The sequence below is a fragment of the Rhea pennata genome, chromosome 12, assembly GCF_028389875.1.
Source record: "Rhea pennata isolate bPtePen1 chromosome 12, bPtePen1.pri, whole genome shotgun sequence".
NCBI lineage: Eukaryota > Metazoa > Chordata > Aves > Rheiformes > Rheidae > Rhea > Rhea pennata.
In genome coordinates, this window is record NC_084674.1 from 24276513 (window position 1) to 24295631 (window position 19119).

The 19119-nt window shown below is 41.9% G+C and overlaps 1 protein-coding gene across 10 annotated transcripts in view; it reads right to left on the reverse strand.

Moving 5' to 3' along the window:
- Positions 1 to 14080, reverse strand: part of USP4 (ubiquitin specific peptidase 4) — a 49764-nt gene extending 35684 nt beyond the window's left edge. For 2 of the 10 annotated variants that reach the window (XR_009959701.1, XM_062585833.1), the window contains exons 1-7: positions 14019 to 14080; positions 12962 to 13871; positions 12706 to 12833; positions 11428 to 11558; positions 4748 to 4874; positions 3750 to 3895; positions 3396 to 3457 (exon numbers count right to left, since the gene is read on the reverse strand). Coding sequence is in view for 8 of the 10 variants with exons in the window: in XM_062585833.1 (XP_062441817.1) it covers positions 3396 to 3457; positions 3750 to 3895; positions 4748 to 4874; positions 11428 to 11558; positions 12706 to 12833; positions 12962 to 13572 (1205 nt within the window). In the remaining 2 variants the exon portion in view is untranslated. The other 8 variants (XR_009959700.1, XM_062585828.1, XM_062585829.1 and 5 more) reach the window with 8 other exon arrangements.
- Positions 14081 to 19119: the final 5039 nt, after the last annotated feature.

A 19119-nucleotide genomic window follows, 5' to 3' on the forward strand; every position in this document is an offset into this window, starting at 1 on the left:
CTTTCTCTGGGCTGGAAACTCTACACCTTTCGTTTTGCTACTTTTGTTTCCCACTTCCTCTCCCCAAAACTCCATTTGGTTCAATTACCAAAAATAATAGGGACTATTTATACATATAAAGTCTGTGGATGAATATCATAAAACTTATTAAGCTGAGGTCTTAAATGTATACTACTGATGTAGCATAACATGTATATGGACACACATACGCATACCTGTGGGAAGACAAGCCATGTCACAACCCAACAACATTTGAACCCTTCAGGACAGGGAGTTTTTTACCAGCTTTTTTCCCCCCACATTTAAAATGCTGGCAGTGTTTCATTGCATGAAGACATCTCATATCCAGAACAAAAGAATAAAACAAAACAATGTTTTCAATGAACAACTCAGAGCATACTCTTAAATTCCAGAGTACTCCTTCACATGAGGTTTATTTGATTAGGTATCTGGCAAATGAAAGAACATGGCTAAATGAGCAGCTGAATTTTTTGATTTTTAAAAGAGCTTTATCTGAAAATAATTTTCTGCTGTTCCGGGGGTGGGGGGAATCCATGTTGTTCCCAGAACTTACCTATGTACAAGACCAATACTAGTAATAATAATAAATCTTTGCAATGTGCTTTGCTGGATTTCAACATTATAAAAAGCTGCAATTTAGACAATGTTTTCACAAAACTAAATGAACTATTTATAAAGCTACACTTAATAAAAACAAGCCTTGAAAAATTAAGGATTCTTGACAGAAGATGAGAAACAGCTAGAGAATATTCAGACATCAAATAAATTACAATGTATTCAGTATTTACACATTTATAGAAAGGTATGCTAAAATAGGAATGGAAAACAAATAAACTTCAGAACCGATTATGACTAAAGTGAAAAGATAAGTATAGACAGTTCCAACTGGATTAGTGTGGAACACTGCCAATGATTCAAGAAATAAGTTGAATTTGACATACTCACCAAGAATAGATTCTGTAACAAAAATATGTAAAGAATATCAAAACTATTATTTTAAGTCCCTTAAAAATAGGTAAAAGCTTTGTGAAATAACTCTTGAGAAGTAGAAGAAAATCATTAACCCATACAAATGAATGCTCTAATCTAGAATGGCATCCAGCCTACTGATACTTGATAGGGAGTGAAGACAGGCAACAGAGGGAGCACCAAATGGCAGGAGAAAAGTTCCCTGGGACCATCAACATTTAATAAACGCAAATATGTAGACTCAACTGTCCCAGAAAAAGTCTGAATTGCAGGCTACTGGAAGATAGTAGTATACCACAGCAGGTGTATTGTTATTTATACACTCTTCCTACAGGGAATCTCTTTTTATCCCTCCTACACATATCTGCTACTGCCCACACTAAGAGGCAGGATACTGGGCACATCTGTGCCAAATCTGGTACCGCCATTCTCACACTTCTGGCAGTTTAAGCATGATTCATACACATTTTGGGGATTATCAACCGCCACAGAAGACATAGTTAAATCTAATACGAAAATACTTGCTTTTTGTTGGCATCTTTTGCATATGCCTACAGAAGAGCAAGTACTCAGCTTCTTTCTCCTTCCACTTCAACCACAGAAGGAAGCTTAAGTCCAATCATCTTTCTCCTGACTTGCCTTACACAACACAGCTGAGTTGGGTGTAGGATGCCATAATGTTAGTCCAACACTGATTGTTCTGATCCAAAGACATTAAAGTATACCATTTTCCTCAAAGGTACCTTCTCCCTGGCCATATAAAGAGGCCCTCATTATTTGATCAGCAGTTTGCATGCTGATCAGCATACATCAGGGTCAATCCTGAAGAGCAGTGGAAATCTAGCTGGCCAGCTGCTTCTTCCCCTCTTTATCTTTCCAAATAGTTTTTGAATAAATGGATATCATGCATTTAACGTACAAGACTAAACAAGGGACGATAGTCAGAGAACAGAGCTTTCTAAACTAATGCATCTACCTGAGTAAGGAAAACAGATTACGTAGAACAAACATGCTTAGTTTCTTTAACTAACAGAGACAAGGGAAAAAGAAATAACCAGAATAAAGTACAAAGGAACAGATAATCCTATTGGTATGATTTGTTACTATTTTCTCCACCACCACCATCAGCAGGTACCCATCAAGTCAAGCAATTTCATGAGTCCTACATTGTAATAAACAATCCTAATGAGTAAGAAAATATTAACTTGCACACTGATAACCATTTTCACTTAAATATCACTAGAGATATATATGTTTACATATCAGATTAGCTATTGAAAACAAAAGACAATTGATGTCTGGGAAAAGTACAGGGCTCCTTTTTAGCTTTGCTTCAGTTGGAAATAAAAATCTTAGTGCTCGTAGCTTGTCCTCTGCGCATGGCTGCCTCCCTGCAGCTGTCAAGTAATGTTTGGGGTTTTTTTGTTTTTTAAATGTATGCATGCATGCATCTGATGAGTATTTATGCACCTTTTACACAGCACTCTCACAGAAAGTTCATTGCAATCCTATGGACACTCTCATGACCCATTTACTAAACATTATATCTCAAAGGCAGAGTTACCATCTTAAGATAGGTTCCACTGACAATCCAATTCTGATTTGATCCCCAAATTTTAAACTAGTAAGATCTTCACATCAACAAGTTCTCTTGACAGCGAGTTCCCTACGTTAATTTTTTTGTTAGAAAAACATGTTCTTTATCAGTATTGAGCCCGATGGCTTCAGTTTCACTGCACTTTGCATTCCTTCTGCAGGAGAGTAGATACAGACCATTTCCTCATAGCTGTATCCAACTTTTTCTACACCATTCATTATATACACACACAGTATTTCATCAAGCCCCCATCTTATCTCTATACTTATCTCTTCTCTAAATTAAAGGTAAGAGCTGTGTCAACATCTACAGGCTAATGATTGTCTTTTGGGAGGTAGGGGAGGAAGTCAAGCCATTTCTATATCCTTTTTAAGGATGAACTACCACAACTGGAAGTATTTGCTTCCAGCAGCTTTGGCAACATACTGCAATACACTTTTCGTTCTACATATTAAGACACAAGTTTTTATTTGACTGTGCAGTCTACAGAGGGAGGTTTTTAAGCAGACTAGTTTAACATAAATAATACTTTGCTCATTTCCTAAGCAGTGTATGAACATAAGCTTTTTAATCCTTATACTGCCTATTTGAAACAAGCTTTAAAACAGAAGAAGATTGCTAAGACAAGAAATTGGTATGCAAAACAACTGAAGAATATTTACATTCAAGGTTTTATTTCCTCCTTCAAAATACCCAGAAGAAAGCAGCCCACAACAAGACAAATTTGGGCTTTCATGGAGAACAAAGTGCCACTAAAAATCAAGCAAGCAAGCTGGACAGAATAGTGGGACCTCTTTAAATAGCTTACTTTGCCAGAAGAGACTGTCTAGGCCATGTTCCATCTTCATTCTTCACTTCTATTAGAACAATCTGAAAGAGTTCATGAGATAAAAACAGATAACTGCAATTCTACTATGTATATATATACACTGCAAAATCATTAACAATCACTTTCTCAATGATTGCTCAAAATAAATAAAAGGGAATTAAATAGATTGCCTATTAAAGAATACAGTACATAAGAATCCGAAAACAAACAGTTTTTTAGAGAAAGCACTACCCATGAAAACATACATTGGAAACTGCAGAGTGTATTAGTGTATACTGCCATCATTTACTGTGATCATTAAAAATCAAAAACAAAAAAAGACCAAACCCTTACCTGACCCTGATAGAGCCCTGCATCTTGCACAGTACTATCCAGTTTGCTGAGCTGCTCATAAGCATTACTCATATACCTGTTCCATAACCTAGTTTCCTTTTCAGCTGGGATATTAAATAATTTTCTCATTTCTTTCTCAATGGTAGCTGTTTGAGAGGGTGAAACAAAACAAAACAGAAGCATTTTAAGGACAGTACCACAGTTGACATTCAGCATTTTCACATGGGAAAATACAAGGAATGATACAAATAAAGATGTCAAATTTCAGGAAGAATACTTGGGCAGGGAAAGCCATTAATGAAATGCCTAAAATATTCACACACAAAGAAGCAGCAGCCAGAGCAGAACCAGAGCTAGAACTGCTTTCCACAGGAATAACATGATTGTTTCTCAAGGACAGGTTAGTTAGCAACAAGCTCCTTAATGCTCTTAACCTTCACTCACTGCATTACATATGTAGAATCACTGTGGCTGGAAGGAACCTCAGGAAGCCTGTAGTCCTACCTGCTCAAAGTAGGGTCAATACTGAATTTGGACCAGGCTGGTTGAGGCTTTATCCAGTCAGGTCTTTAAAACCTTCAAGGATGGAGATTTCTCCACTCTTCTGAGCCTCATTCAAATGTTCAGCTGTTCCCTCAGAGAAATTGTTTTCCGCATCTTATTCAACTGGAACCTCTCCTGTTTTAATTTATGACTATTGTCTCTGTTTTCTTGCTTTGTACCTCAGTAAAGATCCTGAATCCATGCTCTCAGTAACATCATCATGGATACTTGGGGAAAGGAGGCCACTATTAAGAGGGCCCTGCAAAGCTTTATCTTCTACAGGCTAAGAAAGCCCTGTTCCCTCTGCCTCTCCTTACACATCACGTGCTTCACTCCCCAGCCATTTTGGTGGTCTCCACTAGACTTACTCCAGTTTATCAACCTTTTTCTTGCAAGGATCAACATATTTTGAGGGAATATAAGAACATAGTTCTCAATATCAGAGAGATACTTACCAATAGTATCCGCTTTGCTGAAATGGCAGCTCACCACATTATCAGGGTCACTGTTCTCACAAAGTTTCAACTCAAGAAGATAAACTTCAACCTTACAATGCTTCACAAACAGACCATATTCCACTACCTGAAAACAGAAGGCAGATGCAATGGGCGAGTAACACAAACAAGAAAGTTAAAGTGCTTTACTGAATAGCTCTGAATAAACTACATTTGCTTAAACGTCTTATGTCTTAAAGAGTCTGGCAAGTCAAATTCTAAAGTGAACACTGACTTGTTTCGAAGTTCAGATCAAAGTCACAGCCTCTCTGCTAGTTTAGGATTGGGTTTTTCTTTTTTTAAGGAAAAAAATCCCACTATTCTTTCCCCACTAGAAAGCTCCAAAGGTACAGACCTATCATCATAGCTGAACTGGTAATGTCAGCTAATTACAGGTAAAAAAAATCAATCACGCAATCAGAGCACTCTAAAATATTTACCTTTTACATCTAGCCTTTGGCTAAGGTTTACTTAAAAAAGAAACAAGCCTGAAATGTTGGAACAAGTTCTCTTTAATAGAAGACAGCTCACACAACAAAGAATGAATTATTTTCTTGTATAGTATACAGAAGGGGCCTCACTCCTCTCTCTGCAAAAGCAAATCAATATGGCAGAATTTCCTTTGATAAGCCTGCTTTATTTTGGAGCCCTTTTAAAAATAACTTTCATATTTGAGGGAATACTGCAATGAATATATCTGCCCATCCCATTAGCTTTCAGACTCTTTTTTTTAAGCAAATATGTCTTCTAATGCTAGATACTGTTCTTCAGCTACGGACCACAAATCACATTATTCCAGTATGTTTTAGAGGTCAGTTACCTGATGCTTGTGGTGTAATAGGACAAAAAGAACCTAGCTGCAGAACACACATCTCCTACTGTGACATCTAGTACTATGGTGGAAGTTACAACTGATGTCAGAACTCCTCTATGCTCAAACACTAATCATTTCTCATTATCCTGAGTCAAGTTTTCAGCTAACAGATGCACAGTACTAAGCTATTTTACTTTTAAAATTGTTGCACTTGTTTCATTTTCTGGCTCTATTGCTGAGATTCCACCTTGATAATGATTTAAAATTACATGTTCAGCTATAAGTGAATTATTTTTAAATTTGCAACTTTATTAATTTAAATCCTATGATCACTCCTTCTCCTCTACACTTATTATTAAGGCAAACTACAGAACAATCCCAAAGCCTTCTGCAACACTGAAGCAACATCAAGTTCTTTTTTCAAAAATTAAATTCAGAATGTAGGCTATTTAAGATTGTACTGGCAAAAACACTGTTTCCCAGGTGCTGAATTATATTAACTTTTTAACAATTTGGAAATAAGATGCTTTAAAATTTAGCCTATAAAACAAATCTTAATTATTTACACTTATAAACCCAGTGAATTCAGATCAAGGGAAGAAAAAACAGTAAGTGTTTGGACTCATAGATATCAGTGTATATCATATATACTAAAAACACATATACCAGAAGTGGAAGTGAGGCTGAACAGTCTCACCGATTGCTGGCCCTATGCAAGTAGACAGAGCACGTATCACTTGAAAAAATACAAATAAAAGTGGACTGTCAGTACAATCCCATCAAAAAAAAGCTATCAGGGACAGCCACATATTTTAAAAAGCAGGTACGAATTTTAAAAGCAACAGTTGTTTTGCATGCCACAAGACCTGCTACAATCTCCATAGAAAAACTTGTGCCATCTTACAGAAAGTAAACTTTACTCAGTTTTAGAAAGAAAAGAAAAAAACAGAACTAGGACTCACTGTGAGAATCTGGGGAGACAATACTTCCCTTCTGAGCTTTTATAGGCTTGTGTTAGATACCTAAGGTACTGTTTTAAAGATAAATAAATAACAAATACATTTGGAAAGATCTTCAGTATTTTATTGTTCCAATAGAAACAGGAAGATTCCTGTTTAAACAACTTTTGGACAGGCAAATTGGGCCTTAAAAAATACAGAATCAAAGGAACCAATTCATAAGTTTTTAATTTATTTTTCAGAAGCAAGTTGGGTACACTGGTAGAGACATTCAAGCTTACTGTTAGTTCTATTTTGCAAATTAATACACTTTCTACTAGGACCGGATAGAAGATTGTCCTGACAGCACAGTACAAAATATCACTAGAACACCTGTACTACAGACAAATCTAATCCCCTTGTACTTGTCTCTGATCATCAGAAGACCAAGGATGAAAGAAATCTCAGCTTGTAAAAATCACAATATATCTGAAAAAAAAAAAAAAATCTTCCCAAATCTCACTTCTACAGATATTCTGATGCATGAATTATCATCAATCTGGTTTTAGGAAAGGATTAAACTTATGATCCTTTAATGGTTTAAATATGTCACTTTAAATGCCATCTGGAGAATCCTGCCAGAAGATACTGACCCCTTCATACTCAGATACGGGACTCTGGCTTGAAATTTTTACTCATCTCAAAGTTTAGTCTTTAATTTTTCTGTTGCTTCCCCACTGCAAAGGCTGTCATCATCTTAAGTTTTCTCCTATGTGTTCCACTGACTTTCTGCCTTATAATTCTTACAAGAGACTTTAATACCCCACAAACCTATTATTATATTCTTCTTCAAGAAGTTTTAAGTCAATAATCAACTTCTGTTACCATGTTAACATCAAACACTGAAACTCTCCTGGCAATTCAAAACTTAAAAAATTTGTTCTTCACTAGAACAGGATAACTCCACATCACCTGACTGTAAAACCAACATTAGCTGTAAACTCTCCTGCTCAACAATCAGAGTGCTGAATACTTGGGTCTGATTACCCCAAGAAAATAAGGCTCACGCAGTCAAATCCATCACCCATTTATTTCACAGTACCTTTCAGATCTGTTGCCCAACTTCTGAATTTTTTTTTAGAAAGCAGATTATGTAAAGATAGATCAGGTTTTGTGAGAGTCAGTGTTCAGTAATAGTTCTAACATTTCTCAGATAATATAGAATAATATAGAAAATCTATACTGTTTTTATTAATACCATAATCATCTCCTTCATAAACTGCAACTCATTACCAACTGTCTTCCTGCATTTCCAGTTCTTTTACATGGGAGTTGTATCAATATTCACAAGAGTGACCATGGGATGAAGAGAGAAACTATGATCATTCAAGCTGTCTGAAGATGTCATCATTTCTTATTAGGTATAACTTCTAGACCACACTAAATGACAACATTTCAGCATCACTAATCAGCATAGGTGAGTTTGTAAGGGAGGTATTTTATTTCCTCCTACCATTCTGGTGCCACACTTTCCTGGGTTTTGCATACACTAAAGTAACACTTATACCAAGATGATACAACTTAAACTTAAGCAGTATTAATTCTGAGCATTATTTGTTCATTGTTTTCTCATTGTAGTGCGTAGTGCTTATGTACTCCACAGACTGGCACTGCTTAATAAAATCAGCATAAAAATCAATGACTAAAACAAAAAAATATACTAGTAAAGCAAATGCTTGACTGGGGATTTCAAAAAAGTGACTTGTGAATTTTACCCTTCAGAACAGGTTAAGCGTAGAGTCATTCAGGACCGCATTTGCAGAACAAAAATAAGAACATCTTCACAGAATCACAGAATGGGTAAGGTTGGAAGGGACCTCTGGAGATCATCTAGTCCAATCCCCCTGCTCAAACAGGGTCACCTACAGCATGGTAGACAGGGTTGCATCCAGGCAGGCTTTGAATATCTCCAGAGAAGGAGACTCCACAACCTCTCTGGGCAACCTCTTCCAGTGCTCTGTCACTCTCACAGTGAAGACATTCCTCCTCACATTCAGGCGGAACTTCCTGTGGTTCACTTTGTGCCCACTGCCTCTTGTCCTGTCACGTGGGACAACTGGAAAGAGTTTAGCCCCATCCCCTTGACACCCTCCCTTCAGGTACTTACAGACATCGATAAGATCCCCCCTCAGTCTTCTCTTCCTGAGGCTAAAGAGGCCCAGCTCTCACAGCCTTTCCTCACAGGGCAGATGCTCCAGCCCTCTGATTATCTTCGTAGCCCTATGCTGGACTCTCTCCAGTAGCTCCACGTCTCTCTTGTACTGGGGAGCCCAGAACCGGACGCAGTACTTGAGGCCTCAGCAGGGCTGAGTAGAGGGGCAGGATCACCTCCGGTGACCGGCTGGCAACACTCTTCCTAATGCACCCCAGGATACCACTGGCCTTCCTGGCCACAAGGGCACATGGCTGGCTCATAGTCAGTTTGTCATCCACCAGCATTGCCGGTCCTTCTCTGCAGAGCTACTTTCCAGCAGCTCAGCCCCCAGCTTGTACTGGTGCCTAGGGTTATTTCTCCCTAGGTGCAGGACCCTGCACGTGCCCTTGTTGAACCTCAGGAGGTTCCTCTCCGCCCAGCTCTCCAGCCTGGCCAGGTCTCTCTGAATGGCAGCACAGCCCTCAGTTGAAGCAGCCACTCCTCACAGCTTGGTATCATCAGCAAACTTGCTGAGGAGGCACTCTGTCCCTTCATCTAGGTCATTGATGAAGAGGTTGGAGAGGATGGGAGCCAGTACTGAGCCCTGGGAGACTCCACTAGCCACAGGCCTCCAACTAGACTCCGTGCCACTGATGACAACCCTCTGAGCTCTGCCATTCTGGCAGTTCTCAAGCCACCTCACTGTCCACTCGTCTAACCCACGCTTCCTGAGCTTATCCAGGAGGATGTTACGGGAGACAGTGTCAAAAGGCTTGCTGAAGTCAGGGTACACAACGTCCACTGCTCTCTCCTCACCTACCCAGCCAGTCATTCCTTCGTAGAAGGCTATCAGATTGGTTAAGCAGGAAGCATTCCCCTTGGTGAATCCATGCTGGTTACTCCTGATCACCTTCTTATCCTCCATATGCTTGGAGATGACATCCAGAATGAGGTGTTCCATCACCTTTCCAGGGATGGAGGTGAGGCTGACCAGCCTATGCCTGTAGCTGCCTGGGTCCTCCTTCTTGCCCTTTTGGAAGACTGGAGTGACATTGACTTTCTTCCAGTCCTTGGGCACCTCTCCAGTTCTCCAGGACCTTTCAAAGATGATGGAGAATGGCCTGGCAACAACATCTGCCAGCTCCCTCAGTACCCATGGGAGCATTCCATTTGGGCCCATGGATTTAAGAACATCAAGCTTGCCCAGTTCTCTAATCCTATCCTCCTCAACCAAAGGAAAATCTTCCTTTCTCCAGACTTTCTCCCTTGCCTCCACACTCAGGGATTCTTGAGGACTGCCCTTAGCAGTAAAAACTGAAAGAAAGAAGGTATTCAGTAACTCTGACTTCTCTGTATCCCTTGTCACCAGGGCCCCTGCCCCGTTCAGTAGTGGGCCCATGTTTTCCCCAGTCCTCTGCTTGCTACTGATGTATTTGAAGAAGCCCTTCTTGTTGTCCTTAACATCCCTTGCCAGACTCAATTCCAAATGGGCCTTAGTCTTCCTCATTGCATCTCTACATACTCTGACAGCATTCCTATAATTCTCCCAAGTAGCCTGTCCCCTCTTCCACATTCTGTGTACTTTCCTCTTCTGTCTGAGTTTGGCCAGGAGCTCCCTGCTCATCCATGCAGGTCTCCTGCCTCCTTTGCTGGACTTCTCTCTCCTTGGGAAAAAACGCTCCTCTTGAGCTTGGAGGAAGTAGTGCTTGAATACTAGCTATCTCCCCCGGAGCCCCCTTCCCTCTGGGGCCTTAACCCATGAGATTCCTCCAAGTAGGTCTCTAAAGAGCCCAAAGTCTGCTCTCCTGAAGTCCAGGGTTGCAATCCTGCTTATTGCTTTACTTCTTTCATGCAGGATCCTGAACTCCACCATCTCATGGTCATTGCAGCCAAGGCTGCTCCCAACCAGTCCTTCTTTGTTGGTTAGGACAAGGTTCAGCAGGACATCCATCCTCGTTAGCTCCTCCACCACCTGTGTCAAGAAGCTATCATTGATACACTGCAGGAGCCTCCTGGACTGTTTGTGCCTAGCTGTGTTGCCCTTCCAGCAGATATCAGGTTGGTTGAAGTCTCCCATGAGAAATCAGGGCCTGTGATCGTGAGGCTACTTCCAGCTGTCTGTAAGTAGCTCTCATCGACTTCCTCTTCCTAGTCAGGTGGCCAAATCCTACAGACTTCGAGATTAAAACAAAGAATGTGCCTCACCTCTTCAAATTTTAGAATCACAGAATTTTGGAAGACAAAACAAAAAACAAACAAAAAAAAAACCCAGAGGAAATCCATAAGCCATCTAAAATTAAAATGCAATTTACTCCAACACTGCTTCCTGCCTAGGAAGACTGATCTGCTTGACGGAACAACTTGAATTTTTCAATAAAGCTCAAGTTGTTCCACGCAAAAAGAAAGCACTGCACTGGTTCAGAGCACCATTAGTGCAAAATGGTACCCAGAACAAGGTTCATAGCTCTTACCCCATATAATCCATCAAATGAAAACTGATTAAAATTTACGCACTTTTAACTGTAATACTAGAAAGTCATCTTCTTTCAGACATGGCAAAAGCACTCCAAGCTATTATGTCCACAAAGGTGCTGAGCATCCTATCCTAACTTGTAACTAGCACAATAAACACAACCAAAATTTTGCAGAGGTAAAATAATGAAAGCAGAAGAGAATTCAGTTCGCTCATACTTACTTTTCTTACAATAGGCTCCTGTCCATCAATGCAGCCATACCAGGTTACTAATTTGTTCCAGGCTTCAGTGGGAACTAATACATAGTCTAGTTCATCAATGAGGTGTTCTTTTAAACTCTGAGTTTCTGGATCTAAAAGAAAGAAAAAAAAAGAGCATGACCTGAAACAGAATTCTTTCTTCTGAAGATCTACAGATGTTTGAGACATTCGGTGCCTAGATCTTATGTCTACTAACAGAGATAAATTAAGTTGCTTTAAATCTGTAGAAAATTGACAGATAACCACATTTCTAGTATTTATTAGGAATCATGACAGATGTTTGTAGAAGGGCACATATGAAGAGGAATACTTGTGACTATGCCTCTGAAAAGACTCTGAAGTCTCCATCACACAGTAAGTTGTGAATGACATGATGTCTAAATGGAGCAGGGTATGTTTTTCTTCCTCACTCTCGAAACACGTTCTACAATACTTTTAGAAAGCCAAAGCACATGAGATTAGCATCTTCCAATTTCTGTGGCTGGGAGGCCATGCAGTAGACAGGTTCTGGGCAGACATCCCTCTACTTACATTACAGAAAAGCTGTACCGCATTCTACTAATAATTTGTCAGTACCAGTAAAAGTACCAACAAGGGTATGGAATCCTTTAAATTGTAAGGGAAGAAGTACTTAAGGCAGGCAAACAACTATATGGACTTACATACTATCAGAGAAACCTGGAGGAAGCCAGATACTTCAGAATTCCACACGGTAGGTACCTTTCTGCTTTTTGAAACAATTCCCTTTTAACTACTAAGAACTAAGTTATTTCACATGTAGGTTTTTGCTCATACATCACTAGAATCTACATAGAAACAGTTATCTGACCATTACTACAAAGACATTCCAATAAAGTAAGTAAATGAGTTGAGCCAGGCAAAAAGAGCCGAGACATCAATAACAGCGTACTCCCATCATGCTAAGGGATACCAACACTCCCCAAGGGCAAGCAGAAACCTCACCAGTCTCCTTGCTTACAACCTTTAGGTCAGTCGTTTGCATCCTCGCAAAACACATAGCTTCAGAAGTGAATCAGAAGTGAAAGCAGCACGAGGGAAAACTCGGATTCTAGTAACGCAGGAAAGTAATTTACTCGAGTCCGAGCAGCGAGGTAAGAGCAATCTGGATAGCACGAAGCACTCGCGGCCGCCGCGGCCAGCCTCACCCTCTCTCCCCCTGCTAGCTCCGTAGCCGGCCGTGCTCTTCCGCAAGGGCCCAGCGCCGCCAGACAAACTCACCACTGAAGAGCCCCGAGTTGTCGATGGGCCCAGGGAAGAGGCTCGGCTCGCCCACGCCGAACATGTCCCAGCTGTCGAAGCCCACGTACTTCTTCCACTGCTTGAACCACCGGCTGTCCACTAGGTACCTGCAACACACGGCACGGAGCGGCGCGGCGCCTCAGCAACGGCCCGGCCGCTCCCACAGGCCCCGCCACTGGCAGGAAACGGGAGCGGACGGGGAACGGAGAGGAAGGGACGCATCGGCCGCGCTCACCAGGACTCTCCTGGCTTCAGGGCCATGGCCAGCAACGGCCCCAGCTCGGCACGCTGTACTGCCGGGTCCGGGGGCGCGTCGCCGCCGCCGCCCTCAGGCACAGCCGCCATGTCGGTGCGCAAGCCCCGTCGCTGGCGGACGTCCGCACGCGCGCGCGCATGCGCAGCGGGAACAGCGCGGCCGCGCGGAGAGGAGCTGCGTGCGCTCGCGCTGCCCGCGCGCCTCCGCCGCGGGGCGGGGCCGGCTGCGCGGGCGCCATGGCGGATGGGGGTGGGGGCACGAAGGCAGGCAGGGGCAGGGTGCCATCTTCCCGTGAGCGGCTGTCGGCCGCGGCGCCCGGCAGTCCAGCCTGGGAGCTGTAGCAATGGCCGCCCCACAGCGTCGGGATGGCAGGCCGAGATCCAGCCGCAGCTGTTCCCGTGGCGCTTGTAAGCAGCAGCAGAAGACGGTCGCTTATCGAGCGTGGTTGTTCGTGCTGAGTTGTCTTTTGTGGCATGGGCGAAGCTGGCCCCCCATAACTGTTCTCCAGTCTTTACCCATCTGTGCTGTGGAGAGTTGGCAGCTCCCTCAGGGTGAGCATGTCGCCTTGGTGATCTGATTTCTCCTTGCATCTCTTTGATGGTTGGAGGGAGAGGATCCTGGGGGATGTTTGGGGACCTTAGAGCAATGCTGAAATCCTTTGGGACACAGGAGATCTCAGCTGTGCAGGCAGTGGGCTCTTCTCCATGATGGTTTGACACCCCGGAGGGCGCACCTAGGGTGAAGCTATCTCCAGAGAGGAGAAAGCTGAAGTACTTTGTGCGGGCAGTATGGTTTAAGTATTACTGGCATGACAATACTTGTAATGTGATAATCTGAGCCTTTTCACTGTGCAGTTTGGTGCCTGATGTGGTTAGAGGGCTTTGGACATCTGGAAGGATGTGAAGTTAATAGGATGGTTACGGGAGAGCAGAATTCTCTGCCTAATCTAACTTGAAGGAAGACAAATCCTTCTAATACTAGCTTGGAGGGGTAAGCCTAAGTTTCTCTTTCTGTTCTAGAGACTGATATCACCAACCTTTTGATGCAGTTTTTGCCCGTCGATTTTCTTACATATGTTTCTTTATGGATGCCTCTTCTCGTGGCTCTGGCTAGAGAGGGACATTTTGAGTTGCTAAGGGAAGAAAAGAGAGCAGGTGCTAGTGACTAGCTGAGGAGCTCTCAAGAATTTTGAAAGTGCTCTTTGGACAGATAACCCTTCGGAAAGAAATTTAGTTACTATTCTCTACAGTAGTATACCTTGATGGAAAAGAAAGAGCAAACTGAGCAGAGGTCAAGGATGTGGCTCCTACCCAAACAGAAATGACACTGAATGTGTCCTTCAGCAGCATGAATTTTGGGTTTGTCTTCTTTGTATCACAGGGCTAAAAAAACCCACCACCACCACCAACAAAAAAACCCTCAAACACTAGTCTAGCCCTCAATGAGTTTAAGCCAAGTTCACCTTCTCTCCTGTCAGAAATTGTAATCACTGAGTTTTGCTCCACTGATGATTTGATGCCTTGCAATTCTAGGGCATGCTCATACAAAATCTGTATTGTACCTGCTTGCGTAGACCAGAGGAAGGGCATTCCTCTTCCTAAGTTCAGACAAGCTGTCTCAAATGAAGACTTTTTTTTTAATAATCTTACTTCTGGTGCTGACTTGGCCAAATCTCTGTGGCTCATCTGCCCTCTTCAAGTTGCAGTTTGCTGGAGAAAGGAAACCTGAGTTTTGCTTTATAAAATATTATGTAAATTAATTTGTCACTGTTCATTATTGAAGAAGACTAGTATTCTTACTCTAGCTATATCACCTCTGGAATCGGAGTCTGGAAGGTCACAAATGGTTCTTAATGGTTTTGTTGTCTCATTCCTCTCTGCTCGTGTGAATTGTCCCACCTTCTTACATTCATAAAACTAATCCAAGCACCAGAAATTCTTGTATTTTCTCTGCTCTCATATCATTAACTGAGTCTGTAAGTATATCAAGGAATCTTTAGAAATAATTTCTAATTGTGGGAGTGTGCAAGTTTAACTAGCATTTGCAACGTTGCTATATTTTCACTTAACAAAGATAGTTCGAATAATGAGGTAAATTGTGATTTTTATTGTGTACAGACCTTGTTGCTTGATAAACTGAATGAAATATCATCCAGCTGAAGGCCATAGTTTGAAGGCTAGGAACAAATATGGAAGGAAAAGTACAGGACAGTTCGTGTCCTGAAAAGCAAGAACTTTGAAAATAATTTGGGATTTACATGGGTATTCGTCAGTGTTATGCTGAAGCTCTGAGGGCTAAATGGATTTTAAAAATAAAAAGATGGATTTGAAGTAAGGATTTAGTATTAACTCTGTATGGAGCAGTGGTAGAACCACTGTTAGAGAGCTCTGTGTTGTTTATGGAGCCTATGCTTGAGAATTAGGAAGACTGGGAAGGATTCAGATGATAATTCAAGGATGTACGAACCTGCTTAAAACTGAAACACCAAAGAAATCCATTTACCTCATGGAAAAGAAAGGAGGGGATGATGTGCTCAGACTGTAAATCTCTGCTGAGAGAAGCACTCTCCTTGCAGATGGTTCCCTACCATCCGTCCGTATGGCAGTTCTGTAGGCTGGCTTTGCCTCCTGCCAGCCAGGCCTAAGAACATTGCAGCAGTCCTGCAGTAAGAAGCTAAATGCCTTTCATCTTTTTGAATAGCAGGGAAAGTCCACCCAATTAATGTCAAAACAGAAGACTATTTTCTCCTTCCAGCAAGAGTTGAGTCCTGTTACTTGCTCATTTCTTTCTTTTTTTCTTTTTTTTTCTTTTTTTTTCTTTTCTTTCTTTTTCTCAAAGAGTAGGGCCACAGCCCTTTTTGGTCTTCAACAGACTGATACACCCTGTTAAAACAAGATTGGGTGTGTTTTTAAAATGAGTCAGCTATTCTTAGATAATGCTGTCTTGGCTGACCTCAGTCTGGTGAATGTGAATTACTTAAGTGTGGTGAAAACTTCAAATAGTCTCATTCAGGGCTTTCTGATTCAGTATTAGGAAATGACATTGTTACAGTTTCACAGTAGATAGCGGTGTCCCTGTGTTTTCTCCTCTGTTTAAGTGCTTTCCTTTCAGTTACTTGGCTTCTTGCCCTTACTGGTTTCCAGCTGAAATCTTATGGCTCTTAACTGCTAGAGTGGAATGGAAAGGAACAAATACCTTCCCACCAGTTACAGGTTAGTACAACCCAGTTTGAGTCAGGTGTTTCCTGCACACCTTACTACAGCAATGATAAAAAGCATTGAGTGAGTAAAAGCTATCATTCTTAGTAGGTGCAACAAAGCTTTACAGGAGGAGAAAGGAATTTAAATGGCTGAAAGAACATTTAATAAGCTGAGCCAGAAAGGTCTTATGCTTCATTTGTTGGCATTTCTGTTGAGTATAAGACTTCTGAACACCACATTTCCTGAAATCATGATTGCTTAGATGTTTTAGGGTGTGGCAGGTGGAACATTCTGGAACCTGGGAGAGGGAGGTAGAGGCAGGAAGAGAAAATTTTCTTTGTAGCTAGTTAACACCGACAGCACCGCTTCAAATATCTGAATTTGTTTAAAGGTTTAAGAAGTTGATGACAACTATCAGCAGCTTAAAAGAGTCAGAGGAGAGAGGAGTCATAAGGTGAGGGAGAAGGGAGCACCAAACTCATTCTCAAGAGTGGGAAAACGTGGGACTCCCCTATGTGGTGGAAGAATGAGGAGAGCAGTGTGAACAGATTCTTTGGCACTACCACAGGGACTACTAGTTTGCAGAAAAGTCTTGGGCACTTGGCTGTGCTCTTCAGGTTGTGTTGCTAAGGAACCTTTCCCAGCCTGGAGGCCACCTTTTCCCCACCCCACCCCACCCCACCCTAGGAGCCGGAGCTAGCTACTCTAGTGAATGATGAAATCAGGCAGGGAGTAGTGAGGCTGAGAAGCTTTTATCTACTCTGCAGAGCTACTGCTGGAACTTCAGTGTGCTAATACCTGTACTGTTCATTTTCCCCTTGGCATAGCTAATTCTCATTCTGCAATAGCATAAACATACCTCTGGCATGGATGTATCTGTACTGGGACTGCTGCTTTGCTTTTCTGCTAGTACAGCTGCATCAGCTGGAGAGTTCATCCCTTGGCTCTTAGCACTGCCACAAACACTGTAAAATATGAGTCTGACTGGGGCAGGGTGATATCCCAGCTTGGCACGAGTTTTTTTTTTTTTTTTTTTTTTTTTGTTGTTGTTGTTGCTTTTTTCCTCCTATGCATGACGTTGGAACAACAGTAGATGTTGCAACCTGCTCCCCACAGCTGTGGGTCTCAGTGAGGGCCACAGACCAATGAGGAACATGTCAAAGCAAAGAAATTGTTACTGCAGAGGAATCCTCATTAAGTGTCTCAAGTTTGGGTGAATCAGGATTAAGGAAGTGCCACAACTTATGTCAAGTAAGATTTTTAAATACAGTGTAATGTCTTCCTACTACCCATGATCCAGTATTCTCTTAGCATATTTTAACATCCTGCATTAGAGAAGCAGATTTAACTGAAAGTTTAATGCCTCAAATCAGGCGGTTTCTGCTGTAAAGCTAGAATAGCTACTGAAAACTTCCTGTTTTCCCACAAAACTGCAGTGGAAGTTAAGAAATAGCCTGGTGAGGATTATGTAATCTTCAGTTTAGAGCTCCAATTACTCACCCCAAGAAGTAAGTAGGGTGGGGCAGGCTGTAGGTTTTGCCACAATGTGTTTAGCCCAGCACTGTTCAGCCCAGCAGGGGCCTTAAATTTACTTAAACTAACAAGGCAATCAGTGAATAAATGTGGTGAGGAGCTGAAGCTATAAACAGAAAACAACCAACCAAATCTAAGTGTTTTTAATTATGAAAGCAATGCACAACTGATAAAACTTTCAAGTGTTAGGCTTTTCTTTCAAAAGTCTGGGTTTCTAGTTTGCATTTGGTGCTCCTCAGTAGAGTACTGAGCTTACACTCAGTGCTTCTATGTGTTGCAAGGCGTGACTTGTAGCCACCAAACACAGATAAGGAGATAACTCTTTCACAAAAAAATATCCAAGGTGGTAAGGTCATGGGCTGACTGAAAACTTGCAGGACCTGAGTGACTGGGCAATAAGATGGCAGAGGAAAATTTGGTGCAAGCTCAGTTCTCAGAGGGAAACCAATTCTAGTTTCACAGAATCAGCAACAGGCTGTGAGCTCGGCATCAGTGCTCAGGAACAAAATACCAGGATTATAAAAGCTCCATGATACTAGTATCACCTAGGGCTGAAACTGTCCTGCTGTCAGTGGATGGAGACTGTTTCTTCTCTCGTTCAGCAGAAGAACTAAGGGGAAGGAAATGGAGCTTGCACAAACCAGGTTCAAAACAAACAAGATAGGCTGATTCGTAATCTAATTCAGTGTGTTACAGGTGTCGGGGGTGCAGTAAGGTTAGATGGGCTTAATGTGGGACTGGGCAAGCATGCAGAGATCTGTTTTAGGCTACTACCAATACAAAACACAACAAACACAGGAGAGAGCTGAGCTGAAAAGGGTGTGGAGGTGGTTCTGTTACCAGGCTTGTTGTCTTAGCCTCCCCAATGAATCCATTGACAGAGGCCAAATAATTAGGTGGACCTTGGTCTGAATCAGGATGGCTGTTCTTCCTCAAGCCATTTGCAAGAGCCATCAGAACAGCACAGCATTCAACCCAAACTCAAAACTAACCCTATATGTCTCAAAATGTTTATTAATCTAGCATCCATGCTGTCCAGGCCTCTTATCACTATCCAGACTAGAAATTTGGAAACTAATTCATACCTTGGTCCTGTGCCAGCATTATCTTTCTCGTGCAGGCAAGCTTTGAATGAGGCCAAGAGTCTGGCAAGGTTATTTCTGTTCTAGGCTACTTTCCTGTTCTGACAAGCTAGTTACACGGAGAATAGGACACAGCATCGATTCATCATTTGCAAACAGTTTACCCATCAAGTTGTTTTTCCTTTGTGTTCAGATTTCAGCCTGATAACATGCCACACCGGGGTAGTATGAGTCAGGCCTGTGAGCACATGCATGAGCTGATGAAAGTGTGGGGTGGCAGCCATGCTCTACTGAACTATCCCAGATTTATCAAGCAGTAGCC